Source organism: Carassius carassius, chromosome 46 (genome assembly GCF_963082965.1).
Source record: "Carassius carassius chromosome 46, fCarCar2.1, whole genome shotgun sequence".
NCBI classification, from domain to species: domain Eukaryota; kingdom Metazoa; phylum Chordata; class Actinopteri; order Cypriniformes; family Cyprinidae; genus Carassius; species Carassius carassius.
This window is the reverse complement of record NC_081800.1, coordinates 20,704,919-20,718,227: the sequence shown is the minus strand read 5'-3', so window position 1 is coordinate 20,718,227 and position 13,309 is coordinate 20,704,919. Positions and strand designations below refer to the sequence as shown.

Sequence of the window (13,309 nt, the reverse complement as noted above, 5' to 3'; positions counted from 1 at the left end):
CAGAGCACTAGGATTTGAACTTGTACTTCCAGATCTGAGAGGTTGTAAGTGCCGACTTGACGTTGTGCAGCGTAACTGAAGTAAAGTGCAAAAGTAAATATGTCGTAAACATGTGTGTATGTCATTTTCTTTGTGTGAATGTCATTCTACACATTTGTGACTATTAATCTACAACTTCCAATTCAAAACACGGGTGTTTTGATCATTGTCTGTGTGTGCAAATTGAAAGCTTCAGCTTTTCACATCAGAGCTGTGAGTGTAAATTTTAACTTACAAATACAAATATTAATATGACAAGTTCTCACATTCAGATCTTCAAACTCTCGAGTTTAGCTACTGATTTACCTCCATAATTATTTGCCATAGATCAAATGCAAGAAAAAAACGTATGTAATAAACTTGATGTTGTGTTGATACATTTCATATTCATAACTCAAGGCTTTTCTAATAGGAGGTATTTTGTGTGAAGAGCCAGCTGTTTCAGATTGTACACCAATTCAAAAACATTATGTACTGTATCAGTCAGACAAAATAGCCCTAGATATTTACAAAAGCAATGAAAGTTTATTTTTAAAACATCATGCATTCATACAGTTTCCTAAATATTTTATGTAACTATTAAAGCATTAGCTTATACAGAGATGTGTTAATACACATTTACATTTATTCATTTAGCTGACACTTTTATCCAAAGCGACTTACAATTGCTATATGTGTCAGTGGTAGCACGCCACTGGAGTAAATAGGGGTTAAGTGTCTTGCTCAGGGACACATTGGTGTCTCACAGTGGATTCGAACCCGGGTCTCTCACATCAAAGGCATGTGTCTTATCCACTGCGCTAACACCACCCCACCGCAAACTCACCGAGACATGGGTGTGTTTTTAATTGTGTCTGAATTTCCTTGCATTATAACAATAAAAAGGTTTCGTATTACACAAATATAAAAAGCCTTCAATTGTTATGTAAGACCATGCACTGATGTCACAATATATTTTGTTACAATAAAATGTAGTTAATATACCTTCATGTTATACAAAGACAGATTGTTGCAAAGCAATACAATTGTGAGAAACTGGCACTATACAATACATAATAAAGGTAATTTAAAATATAATTTTAGATCAGCAAACTTAACATTTTAAAGTCATTCACAGCAATAAATCGAAAGTGTCCTCTTTTTCCATTTGCAGTGGAAGTGCATGCAATTACTAGGAATATTCACTGTAACATGATGTTTAACATGCATGAACTTAAGCAACAAGACAAAAATTTAAAAAAGGCAAGTCAAATACACATTTATATGAAAAAATCATTCTCAGCATTCAGTAACCTCAATATACTTCAGGATCCCTCTTATATCTTTTTCACAACAATTTAAAGTGGCTCAAGATGCAATTGAGTTCAAATTAGATGGTGCTTTTTATAGTCTGGCATTCAAAAATCAGGAAAATTTAAAGATGTAAATCAGGAAAGTTAGATAAGTAATAGCAGCTATGGAAGTCCTGGTGGAATCCGTCAGTAAAAATTAACCTACCTAAAGGACTGTTTCCAAATAGCACACTTCCTTTTGTTTTGTCAGAAATTGATACAGTTTTTGAAGTCCTTATGAAATGATTGGAATTCCTACATGTTCCTCTTCAGTAGGCTCCTCTGAGAACTGTGCCGTGGCCTCCTGGATGGCTAGCTGTAGTGCTGCCCCAGCTGGGAGTTTACAATACCCACTTTCTGAAATGTTCTCCACCTGTAGGTAAACTCCGGGCTTCTGCAAAGCCACTCCGTGAAGATGGGAGAAGAGCAAGGGTAGGTCTTTAGTCAAGGTGTACCTTGAAGCTAGACTTAGTGCTACTGGGATATCAGACTCTTGCAAGTACTCAAAAGTGGCCACCATGTATTTGGAGAGGTCTCGACCCAATGCTTTGGCTTGGCACAGCTCCTCTCCGATCATGGAGACGATAGCCAAAGCAGTGTTCTCTAATGGTTCCTCATCCTCAGACTGGTTCTGAAGTATACCTTGTGAGCAGATGACCAACACAAAGTCACACTTATTCAGTCTCCTGCAATGCCATCCCATACTGCCCTCCTCCATAATACTCAAGGCCTCCCACAAGTCCAAATGCACCTGAACAGAAAAAGAAGTATTAACAATAAATCTAATTAAAGGGGTCATATGATGCTGCTAAAAAGAACATTATTTTGTGTATTTGGTGTAATGAAATATGTTTATGCGGTTTAAGATTAAAAATACACATTATTTTCCACATACTGTACATTATTGTTTCTCCTCTATGCCCCGCCTTCTGAAACACGTCGATTTTCAACAGGCTCATCTCTCTAAAAAGCGAGGTGTGCTGTGACTGGCCAGCTATCCAGCATGTTGTGATTGCCCGAATGCCTCAAGCGTGTTACCGAAATGTTATGCCTCTTAACATATTGTGAAGCCTTGTCCAGCCGGAGCGACGAGACAAAAACATAAAACCCATTATAAACGTGATATAAACATGATTTCTAGGCGTGTTTTCTTTTGGAAGGCAAAAGCAAAGTAGTTTTGCTTTCTCAAAGAAACAGCATCAAAGGCCGGAGGCCTAGATTAAGCCACGGCCAGTTGAGTGAGCAGAGGCGGGCTGCTTGAGAACGGTGCAGCAGGCGGATTCTACGAAGGAGTGTACCTTGGGCTTTTGGCAAACCACATGTGACGACCCCAGGCTGGACGCCGCTTCGTCCACGATGAAAGCTGATTCGGCGATCCAAAGTGTAAAGTTGATGTATTTCCTCAGCGATCAGCACGGATCAGCTCTAGGCATGACGAAGCAGATATCGTCCTCTTTTGGAAGGCCAAACAAAGTAGTTTCACTTTCACAGTGAAACACAGCGTCAATATGACATGGTTGCAGCGGCAACAACAACACTACAACGAGAATAAAAGGTACGCCTTCTTTATTTGCGTGAACATCTGGGTGGCGTTTTGCAAATATTCACACATAGTGATGTAGAGATGTGGGGGCGTGTTAGAATGAGCCGTTTAAGGGGGCGTGGACGAGTGTTAACTTTTATAAAGAATATATCTTTGGATTTGAGACTTTAGTCATTGATACTTCTTTCAGATCTTCTTCATTCACCAAGAGCTTGTAACACTCCAAAGAGAAAGGAAAATTTGAAATTGCATCATATGACCCCTTTAAGAAATGGAGGTAAAATAACCTTGTATAGACATTATTTTTTAATGAATTCTATTAATTAAATTTTTAAATGTGTCAATTTTATTTATTTATATCTTTAAAATAATTTTATTCATTTTTAATTTTTATGGACAAAAAAAAGAGACTAACGAAGTGTAGTATCATAGTGTATCCCTCTCATAAATAACAAGGGAAATCTTATATTTTAACTAAAATAAAATGAAATCAAAACTTATTCAAAATAAATAAATGAATAAAGCTAATTAATATAGCTTAATAATGAAAATGAAAACAGGAAATATATATATATATATAAAAAAGCAATATATATATATAGATTGTATATATATATATTGTATATGTTTTGTATATATATATACAAAACAAAACAACAACAATTAAGAAACAATACTATAATATTTATTCATCCATCCATCTCCAAACTGCTTAACCTCTGTAGGGTCACACGTATGCAGGAGCCTAAATACTATAATAATAATAAAAAAAATACTAAATAGCGAAAAAAAAAAAAAAACTTTCCTCCTTAAATATTTAAAATAATCCATGACGTAACTTCTACAATGTGCAGCAGATACATATCTATTAATACATAAAATGTCTAGTAATCTCAAACAAATGTAATTTAGGGTTTCATGACCATATAATAAATATCAGTGTGTTTTGTATGATTTAATCTTAATACACTTACTTGGGTAGCCATGTGCTTTTGCAAAAACACAGCTAGTTGCAGCACGACTTTGACGTGGGCAGGACCATCATTACTTGAGTAGCAAATCAGGAGGCGAGGGGGACGGGTGGTTCTGTCCAGCAAAACACACTGTCCTTCATCCAGTTTTTTGTCATAGTAGTGTTCAATGATCTCTGACAAACAGGAAAAAACAACTCAATTACCCATTAATACAAAACAACATGGACATTTTAGTAGAAAACAATGTCACAAAAGACAGTTTTGTTGATGACCAATTTGTCAAAGAAATACCATTATAAAATTCAAACCTGGTCTCATTTTGGTCTGAACTGTTTTCTTTTTGAGTCGGTTCTTGTAGACAACGATGAAGGCGAGCACTGCGGTAGCAGCAAGCAGGATTCCCACAGACAAGAGCACCATTAGCGAAGAGCTCTCTGTGAAGTGTGAAGTCAGCGGTTCTGATCGTGAGAGAGAAAAATACCAAACCGATTACGGCACTGGGTTTTTCATTGAAGTAACAGTTTCAGTGGGTGTTGTCGATTTAAAAGCTGCCTGGCATGTTGCTCCACATGTAGGTACAGCACTTGTTGAAAGCAGTGTATGTAAGACATTTTTCCTCCTTCTAACTGAACATGTCTTTATTGGTTTACACTAAATGTGACGGTTCAAAATACCTTCAGAACTATGTTTTATTACAACAATGAATGTTTTCCTGACTGCATCCACAACATCAGCAGCAATCTGGAGGGAAGAAAAGGACAAAAACTACTCAACATGTAATGATGTTGTAAAAAAAAAAAAAAAAAACAGCTGGAAGTTATACATTTAGAAAATGACAGCAAGAACCGCACAGCTACTTATTTGCAGAAGACTATTGGCACAGTGTTTTATGTCTGAATGGTTGTGACAACTGAGAGATAAAATTACATAACTTTTGATTTAATAATAGAGTACACCAAAGCAACACACCCCTTTAAACTGGGGAAGTTGTGGCCTAATGGTTAGAGAGTTGAACTTGTAATCCAAAGGTTGCAAGTTCGAGTCTCAGGCTGGCAGGAATTGTAGGTGGGGGGAGTAAATGTACAACAATCTCTCCACCCTCAATACCACGACTGAAGTGCCCTTGAGCAAGGCACTGAACCCCCAACTGCTCCCCGGGCGCCGCAGCATAAATGGCTGCCCACTGCTCCAGGTGTGTGTTCACAGTGTGTGTGTGTTCACTACTGTGTGTGTGCACTTTGGAATGGGTTAAAAGCAGAGCACCAATTCTGAGTATGGGTCACCATACTTGGCTGTATTTCACTTTCACTTTTAAAATGAAGACTCACCTCACAGGTGTAGTTTGTACCTGCTCGGAGATTCTGCAATCGGTACGTGTGATGTGTCTTATTGACACTTAAATCCTAGGAGGACATCAACAATCATATTCTGATTTAACAGATAAGCATTTATTTTTATTTCAATTATTTATTCATTTTACACTTCATTACAAATATTGTAAAAAAAAAATTATAACAAAAACTCACTGGTTTAATGCTTGTGTAATTTCGTAGGCCACCTCCAAAACATGATGAAAAATACTGAATGACTTTGAAGTTCTCAGGTGCAAGGTTAAATGTCACATAAACCTCCTGGTTCTCCTGGTGGACTTCAACGTATCTGGGATACCAGTCTAGAATGATTGACAAAATATACATGAATCCACACATCTTATGCCTATGTGCCATGAACAACAAAATGCAAGTGATAACTACGACACTTACCTTTCTTACACGCTTCAAGACCATTTTTTTCAGGGCATGCTGAAAACACATAAGAAGTGCTTGACAGGTTTATTAAAAGTTGACAACTGATTTCTTAAACGTGCAGTGGCAGGTTGTCAACACTGCTAATACCTATAAAACTAATTACAGGGTTTGTTTCTTTGTTTCTTAACCAGAGAAACTCTTACTGCGTGTGAAAAACAGTTTCCTCTGATAGAACTGGTCCCACTTCTCAGGGACGGGCAGTGCCATGACAGTCACAACGTACTCGCTATCCAAAGACAGATGTGTGAAGGGATCTGAGTGATACACCTGTGGAAATATGTTAAAGGAATTGAACATTAGGCACATGCAATTGAAAGCCATAAAGAATAAACAGGATTCACACTAAATAGCTCAACATATAAAAGATATAGAATGTGGGGCTGTCTGTCGATTAAATGCGTTAATTTAGAAGGATTAATTTTGGAAAAATTATTATACATTTTGAACAAGAACAATGGATGCTATACATATTTTCTTTTTTTTTCTTTTTTTACATACCCTCTGGGCATGTGCAGGGGTGAGCGATAGATTGGTACCCAGAAGAAAGAGCTGACATAAGACCTGAGATCCACCAAGAGCCTGAAGGGTCACTTGAAATCCACGTAAGAATGCAATACCTGTGTAAATCAGTCAAATAATTAGATCGAGATATAGACAGAATGATAGACAGATGGACAGAAGTTGTTTGGAATTTAATTTATTTCCATATTAGATTTATCGGCTATTACATGGCAGATACAGATTGAACTGTGAGGAGGTTCAGAGTGTGGAAGGAAGAAAACAGGGTTGACTTGCTTAGACTTTTGAGTTTTTATTAGCTCCAAAGGAACAAAACTGTGTGCGTTTCCGAAAGTTTCTTGCTTTGTCTGAGCGTCTTAGGTCACTCGATACAACCTATCTTTTAAAACAGCAAAATAAGTGGCTGAGCCAGATGAAGAAGCTGCCCATCGACGGAACAGACCTGTTCAAATGCATTTTTCAACGTTTCAGCCTGGGACAGTTCCAGGGGAAAATCATCACGCACTGTGGGGATTAACTTCTTGACAGCGCTCTGTTCCTCTGGCTCAGGTCATTGGTCCTTGTTCACCTTCTCCTAACTGTGTGACTGCTCCTCTTTCCCGTTCTCCGTTCTTCCAAGAGACATCCGCACATACAGTAAATACCCTAATAAATGACTAAAAGCAGGACAATTTGTCCCCAAATTTAGCTGATGTCTGAGGTGCAGGCTAACTCCAACCTCCACACTATGCTGTTGTCCTGAAATAGAATAGCAAATGACATTAAGGTATACTTCACCACATCCCCATGCACACAACGCACCTGAACCACGTAGCTCTTACTCAATGCCTCGGGCTGAATCAGGCTTTGATGAATCAAGGCTTGGTTACATCCTGAATCCATCAAAGCCTGATAAGTACCCCCTTTAATAATATTTGGTACAACCCAGCTTGATCAGGGGCAACAAAGTGTCCTGGATCCCCACAATGCCAACAGGCTGGCCCAGACCACCCTTGTGGCAGGAAGAGGGTCAATGAATTGACTTGCTCGTGCTGGCCCCCTACCTAGCCCCTGGATGGGGCTCTCAGGCCAGCTGTAGGTTCAGGAGCCGGACCATACCTCCATCGGGGGTTTGGCTCAAGGAAGGAGATTTCCGCGGGAACAAAGGGAAGGGTTTTGAGGTTTAGAGGAACAGTGATCTGGGAAAAACCAAAAGGGAGTGGAGAGAGAGAGAGACCGTTGACAGTGATTCGCCAACCCCTGGGGGACGCCACTATCTGGTCCTCCGCCAGTTGAATGGCCAGGTCCAGCATCATTAGCTGCATTTCCACTGTCGGGCCAGTGCGAGCCGGGCGGGATAATAGCCTTGGGCCAGTAGCACCGAGGCCAGAATAGCGCAGGGTTTCTACAGTCAGGGCCTGAAGCTCTGCTGTGCGTCACTAAAACACGCCTCTCATGAACAACGTCATGCAACCTCATCATTTCACCAACAAAGAGAAGTTATCAGAAAACTAATAAGAAATAAATCACTGGAACATGCGCGATCACACAGGAACATGATAAAAGCGGCTGTTTGTTTGCATGATTTATTAAATATCCAAACTCAAAAGCATCGATGTTTTAACTATAGAATAAGTGATACATTGATCATAATGATTTAATTTATCAGGACTCAAAATTAATCACACATAAAAACACGTATTTCTATTTTATTTATTTATTTATTTTTAACGCTTATGAAAATATCCTGCTTATTCAGTCGAGTCTGTTTCTGTTTATTTGTAGACACAGTAGCCTATACATCAAATTTAGAATGAATGATAATATCTCTATTTTTATAAAGGCTCCCGAACAAAAGCATTATTATATTTTTTTATGATAGGCCATGTGGAGCTAAACTCTCGAGACGAGACTTGTGATATAAGTTACTAAATAAATACACGATTGTGATCGTGAGAAACTGACGTCTGATTTCTTCAAGCGGCCATATTTACCATGTTTACTATGGTAACATGTTTAGCGTGCATAGTCTTTTACATCGCTTAAAATATTTCTGCCTTGTTTATTGATCAAAAGTACTGTACATATTTTATAGAGAGCTGGTGCTATAGTATTGACGTTTTGGTGCTTTTTCACCCTTCACTAAATACCCAAGAGTCTATCCAACACCTTTTGTAAACAACTTGTTTGTGCCTGATTTAAAAGTGTAGGATTTCTCCATTTAACTAATATATATTAAATGATTAAGGGCTTTACGTACGAGGGTGGGATTTGGCCTTCACTGATTCTTTCTGCAAGTAGCACGTAGCAGTGGGGAATCATTTTGCTGCAGCACCTGGGGAGCAACTCTGGGTTTGCTCGAGGTCACCTCAGTCATGGGTACTGAAGAGTGTGCTGTTCATTCACTCCTCCCACCCACAATTCCTGCCGCTACTGAGACTTGAACCTGCAACCTTTGGGTTAGAAGTCCTGCCCCATAACCATTAGGCCATGTGTGCGGGTTTTGCACCAACATCAGCCTGCTCAGGTCGGATTTTAACCCAAGCCTCCATGGCAGCCTCGTCCACAACTAACATGTGTTTAGCCACTGCACCATGGCTTTTCACAATTACTTTATTTCTGCAATTGAGATTGTGTAACTGATTTGCTTTGATTCATATAATGACAGATTTATAGATAGAACAATAGTCAGACCAATAGATAGACAGACAGCCATAGACAGAATGCAAGATAATATAGCAATAGATACAGACAGACAGAATGACTGACAGACAGGCAGATCAATAGACAGAATGTTAGATAAATAGAACAATAGATACAGACAGACAAACAGATAGAACAATAGACCGAACAATACATCTAGACAGAAAGATAGATGAATGGATGGACGGATGTGTTGTGTCTACATTACCGTATAGGCTTGGGTTCCATGACACAGTAATAGCGTCATATGTTGGTTCTTCATTGGCTTTAAACTCAATCTGAATATTGCGTGGTGCATGTACATAATGCTTGCAGACCTCTGGGGTTTCCTCACCTAGAAAAGAGTGACAAGGCCAAGGCACACAACCTGGCCAATGAGAGGAGTTACTACACAGTAATACTAAATGTGCTGCTGTTGTTTTAATGGGATGTTCATTTTACACCTAGTGAAATTTCTTGTACCTTTGTATAGATTGGAACAAAAAAATGTTACCGTAAATTATCATTATAATTTTAAATTACAGCCTAATAATTTTATATTGTAGCCTAATTAGTAAAGTAATGCATCACTTTTTAATTTATAAGAAAATATCTTATAACTTTTTCAAATAAGTAACGCCAGTTACTTTCTTTTCCCATTTATTAACTGACAGCTCTCCCCCTGTCCCCATGTTGATAGAAATCAGGAGTAAGCGCAGAGTTTTTTTTTTTTTTTCTTTTTGGCTTATTCGAAAGTTGCACTTCATTTTTTGGTTTTTATACTTTACTGTCAACAAGTAGCATGTACAGTGCCATATCCCACTATATAACAAATACATTTCACATGCCTCAACAATAAGAAACAATTAATAAAAAAAGAAGAGAGGATACATAAGCATCAGTTTACAGACAAATATATTTTATACATATATTTACATTTCCATAGGATACAATGCAATTTTAATACAGAAAATATACTTTGCAGGTCAGACCTATAATTTATTTATGTGAAAATATTAAAGGAGGAGCTTATATTAATGTTGTGTGTGAGTTAGATTCTAAGATCTGAACATGCATTTACTTACCTCAGTTGCACACAAACAGATTTTATATTCCTCAAAATGAATAAAAAAAACAATAATGTTAATGCAAATATCCTTTATATATGTAATGCCTTGTTGCTGACCATCGATGATTAAATTCAACCATACTAATAATCAAATTGATTTTAGATAAACATAACATCTGTGTTTAATTTATTTTTATTTTTTATGCTGAAAAGTGTTGAACTTTCTTATCCTGCATCCTATTCTTTATGCGATCCAAAATGGCAGCACAGTTGAAAGGTTTGTTTGAGGTGCGCCCTCTACTGTACAGGTGTGAATTTACATTTTCTCCAGCCTGGAGCTTATTCATTTCACTTTTGGTGTGTAGAGGCTTTTTCACATTTGCCAAAAATATAATCTTTTATTTTGTAAAAACAAACAAGCAAGCAAGCGCAGCCCAGATGAGAAAAAGTAACACAAAAGTTATAATTACTTTCCATAAAAAGAAACTAATGCAATAAGTTACTTTTTTAGGGAGTAAAGCAATATTGTAATGCATTACTTTTAAAAGTAACTTTCCCCAACACTGTCTATAACACAAATACAACAACAATTTCACAGTCATGTATTCCGAAGAAAGCATTTAAAGTTAGTACACCTTATATAGATTAACAATTAGGTACATTGTTGAACAGTAGAATTCTTGGAGATGTAGTCACAGTTAAAAACACCCGAAACATCAGACAGAGAATCATAATGAGCTCATCTTGGAAAGCATCTGGAAAGAACAATCATACATATGTATACAGATATATCTTGGCTCAAGTAAACCCAAATATAAAAATGATTCCCAGAAATGCTGCAACTGATTAAACTGCAAACCAACGTGTTTTGTTTAGGTATGTGTCAGCACTGATTGCTGTGAAAGAAAATGTAAACACCTTTCTCCAAATGTTTTCATTTAGTGAAGCAGTGGATGTAATTCTTCTAGGCACAACATGCATAAATTAGGGAAGTCGTGGCCTAATGGTTGGAGAGTCGGACTTGCAATCGAAAGGTTGTGAGTTCGAATCTCAGGCCGGCAGGAATTTTAGGTGGGGGGAGTGCATGTACAGTTTTCTCTCCACCTTCAATACCACGACTTAGGTGCCCTTGAGCAAGGCACTGAACCCCCAACTGCTCCCCGGGTGCCGCAGCATAAATGGCTGCCCACTGCTCCGGGTGTGTGCTCACAGTGTGTGTGTGTTCACTGCTCTGTGTGTGTGCACTTCGGATGGGTTAAATGCAGAGTACGAATTCTGAGTATGGGTCACCATACTTGGCTGAATGTCACGTCACTTTTTCACTTTCAATTAAACACACACACACGAGCAAGACTTCAACAATCATTTACTTCTTGTCTTAAATCTCAAAAATAAAGCTCAAAAGACAACAATTGAATCAAATTCAATGTAAAGCTGTAAAACAAAGCTAACCTCAGTGATGGTTTATCTACAACATTGTACATAGTTTTTTTTAGTAATGTCTTTTTAGTAATGTCTTAGTAGATGTCTATCACTCTTGCTCAGCAATCAAATGACTTACATGAGTACCAAAGCTGGATTTTGTTGTGTCATTAGGTCTAGGGGTGCTAATAATGGGACATAATAATGACTTACTTCCAAAAGGGCTGGAGGAGGGAATGCTAGGAGATATCTGTACATCGTCTGCTGAGATTCTGCAGTATTCACATCTGGGATCTCCCTGAAAATACATTGTACTCTTTAATATATATATATATATGTATGTCTTTGTAAGTGCTTAAACATGCAAATACTATGATTCATCCTATAATAAAACTAAACAAGGCTGATAGTATATAAAATGCACACTTATGCACATGATCTGAAGAAACCTGAAAAACCAGATACAGAAGATGGTCTTAGAAATCTTCAGGGAGAGTGAAACAAATGAGCAAAAAGAAAGCTGCAGATACAGATAAAGATCATGAAATGAGTTTTTAAATGCTCTTAATCTGGGAGAACAACTGTTAGGAGTAAAAGTGAAGCTTGTACAGTGAATAGGGAAAAAAGTGTGTTAAATTTTACATTTTGGGGTCCGAATCAAATATACAAAATTACATTTACAAAAGTGATTTTATACGCATATTACAGGCAAGTGTCTACTTTAATGTTTTAAGTAACCTTTGTGAAAATAAAATGTTCCATCGTCATTCAATGTAACAGATATATTATTGAAAAAATGAAACTGCATACTTATTCTGGTATTCTAATGTATGAAAAACACATAAAGGTGTATTAAACTTTTATTATTATGCTAAAATAAAATATAAAAATATATAAATAATACATAGATGACAATTTAAAAAAACTGTGTGTGTCATTTTATGACAACAATTCTAAAACTTCATTTCCAGGTTTAAATTTCATTTTCACATCCACATATTCATCGAATTCTCATTGGGGAATTTTGAGCCCCAACTTTTTGATATATATTTTTTCTTGGTCATGTTTAATCATGACATTTAGTGTGTGTACTACAATATTTCATCCTTTCCAATATTTCATATTTCAGCATTTCTGGGAATCTAACATTAATGCTTTGCAGAATGGATTAAAAAAAAAGCACAACTGATTACTTAAATTTTAACACAGTAAGCTGCAAGTCAAAACATGAAGTCTTACCCGACGGATGCATTCAAGCGTGCAGTTCTGAGGTCTGCAAGACATTTGTTCACCATGGGCACAGAGGGACAAGCTGACCAACAGAAGCAGATGAAGGATAAGCATTGGTGGCCGCATCCCGCTCCCTTCAGGTGTCTGGAGAACCCTGAAAACTGTCTTCAATCCCCAGCACAGCTACGTCCTCGAAGCAGATAAGCCGTCTTAGGTCTCATGAAGAACTAAAGATCAGTTGAGTAAAAGTGGAAGGGGTGGAATGGGAGGAGGTAGGCAAAGGGTTGGGAATGAAAACAACAGCAACTGAGGGTGTGGTGGCCTGGGGGGAAATATTAGAGCTGCTGAAGCTGTCAAAATACATCTGCTGTGCCACCAGGTATGCTTAACCTGATTTCCTGTCTGTTTTGAAGTTGTTTTTGGCTTTGCACTCAACAGTGCAAATGGAATAATGACCATAATAACTCACACCACCACATATTCCTGCAGAACTAACTAGCCAACGGCCAAAAACAACATTCTGCATCTGTGTAAATAATATTGGTGTTGCAACTGCAATTCCACGAAACGCACTATGACAGATTGATAGTCTTTGGTTTGACATGGCTGCACAGCCTCACATTTGAGATTCAACAATGGTTGGTTTTATTCCAGGAAACTACAAATCTTTCGATACGTGAACAACAACAATCTTCTAAAGTGCTGGCAGTAGC

The 13,309-nt window shown here is 37.7% G+C and overlaps 1 protein-coding gene across 1 annotated transcript; it reads right to left on the bottom strand.

Annotated features, from left to right (window-relative positions):
* Positions 1-875: 875 nt before the first annotated feature.
* LOC132129002 (interleukin-17 receptor D-like) lies at positions 876-13,040 on the bottom strand. The gene is made up of 12 exons (XM_059540411.1): positions 12,606-13,040; positions 11,580-11,664; positions 9,105-9,263; positions 6,194-6,312; positions 5,839-5,962; positions 5,651-5,689; positions 5,414-5,559; positions 5,216-5,290; positions 4,562-4,628; positions 4,196-4,345; positions 3,888-4,060; positions 876-2,121 (listed from the first exon to the last, which is right to left on the bottom strand). The coding sequence occupies exons 1-12, from the start codon at positions 12,720-12,722 to the stop codon at positions 1,606-1,608; spliced, it is 1,770 nt and encodes a 589-aa protein (XP_059396394.1). The 5' UTR covers positions 12,723-13,040; the 3' UTR covers positions 876-1,605.
* Positions 13,041-13,309: the final 269 nt, after the last annotated feature.

Excerpts from the sequence above, each read along its gene's own strand:
- LOC132129002 (XM_059540411.1), bottom strand. The coding sequence starts at position 12,722 with ATGCGGCCACCAATGCTTATCCTTCATCTGCTTCTGTTGGTCAGCTTG. Across the intron at positions 5,690-5,838 it reads GAAACTGTTTTTCACACGCA|CATGCCCTGAAAAAAATGGT; the intron begins GTAAGAGTTTCT and ends ATGTGTTTTCAG. Across the intron at positions 5,560-5,650 it reads TCTTGAAGCGTGTAAGAAAG|ACTGGTATCCCAGATACGTT; the intron begins GTAAGTGTCGTA and ends CAATCATTCTAG.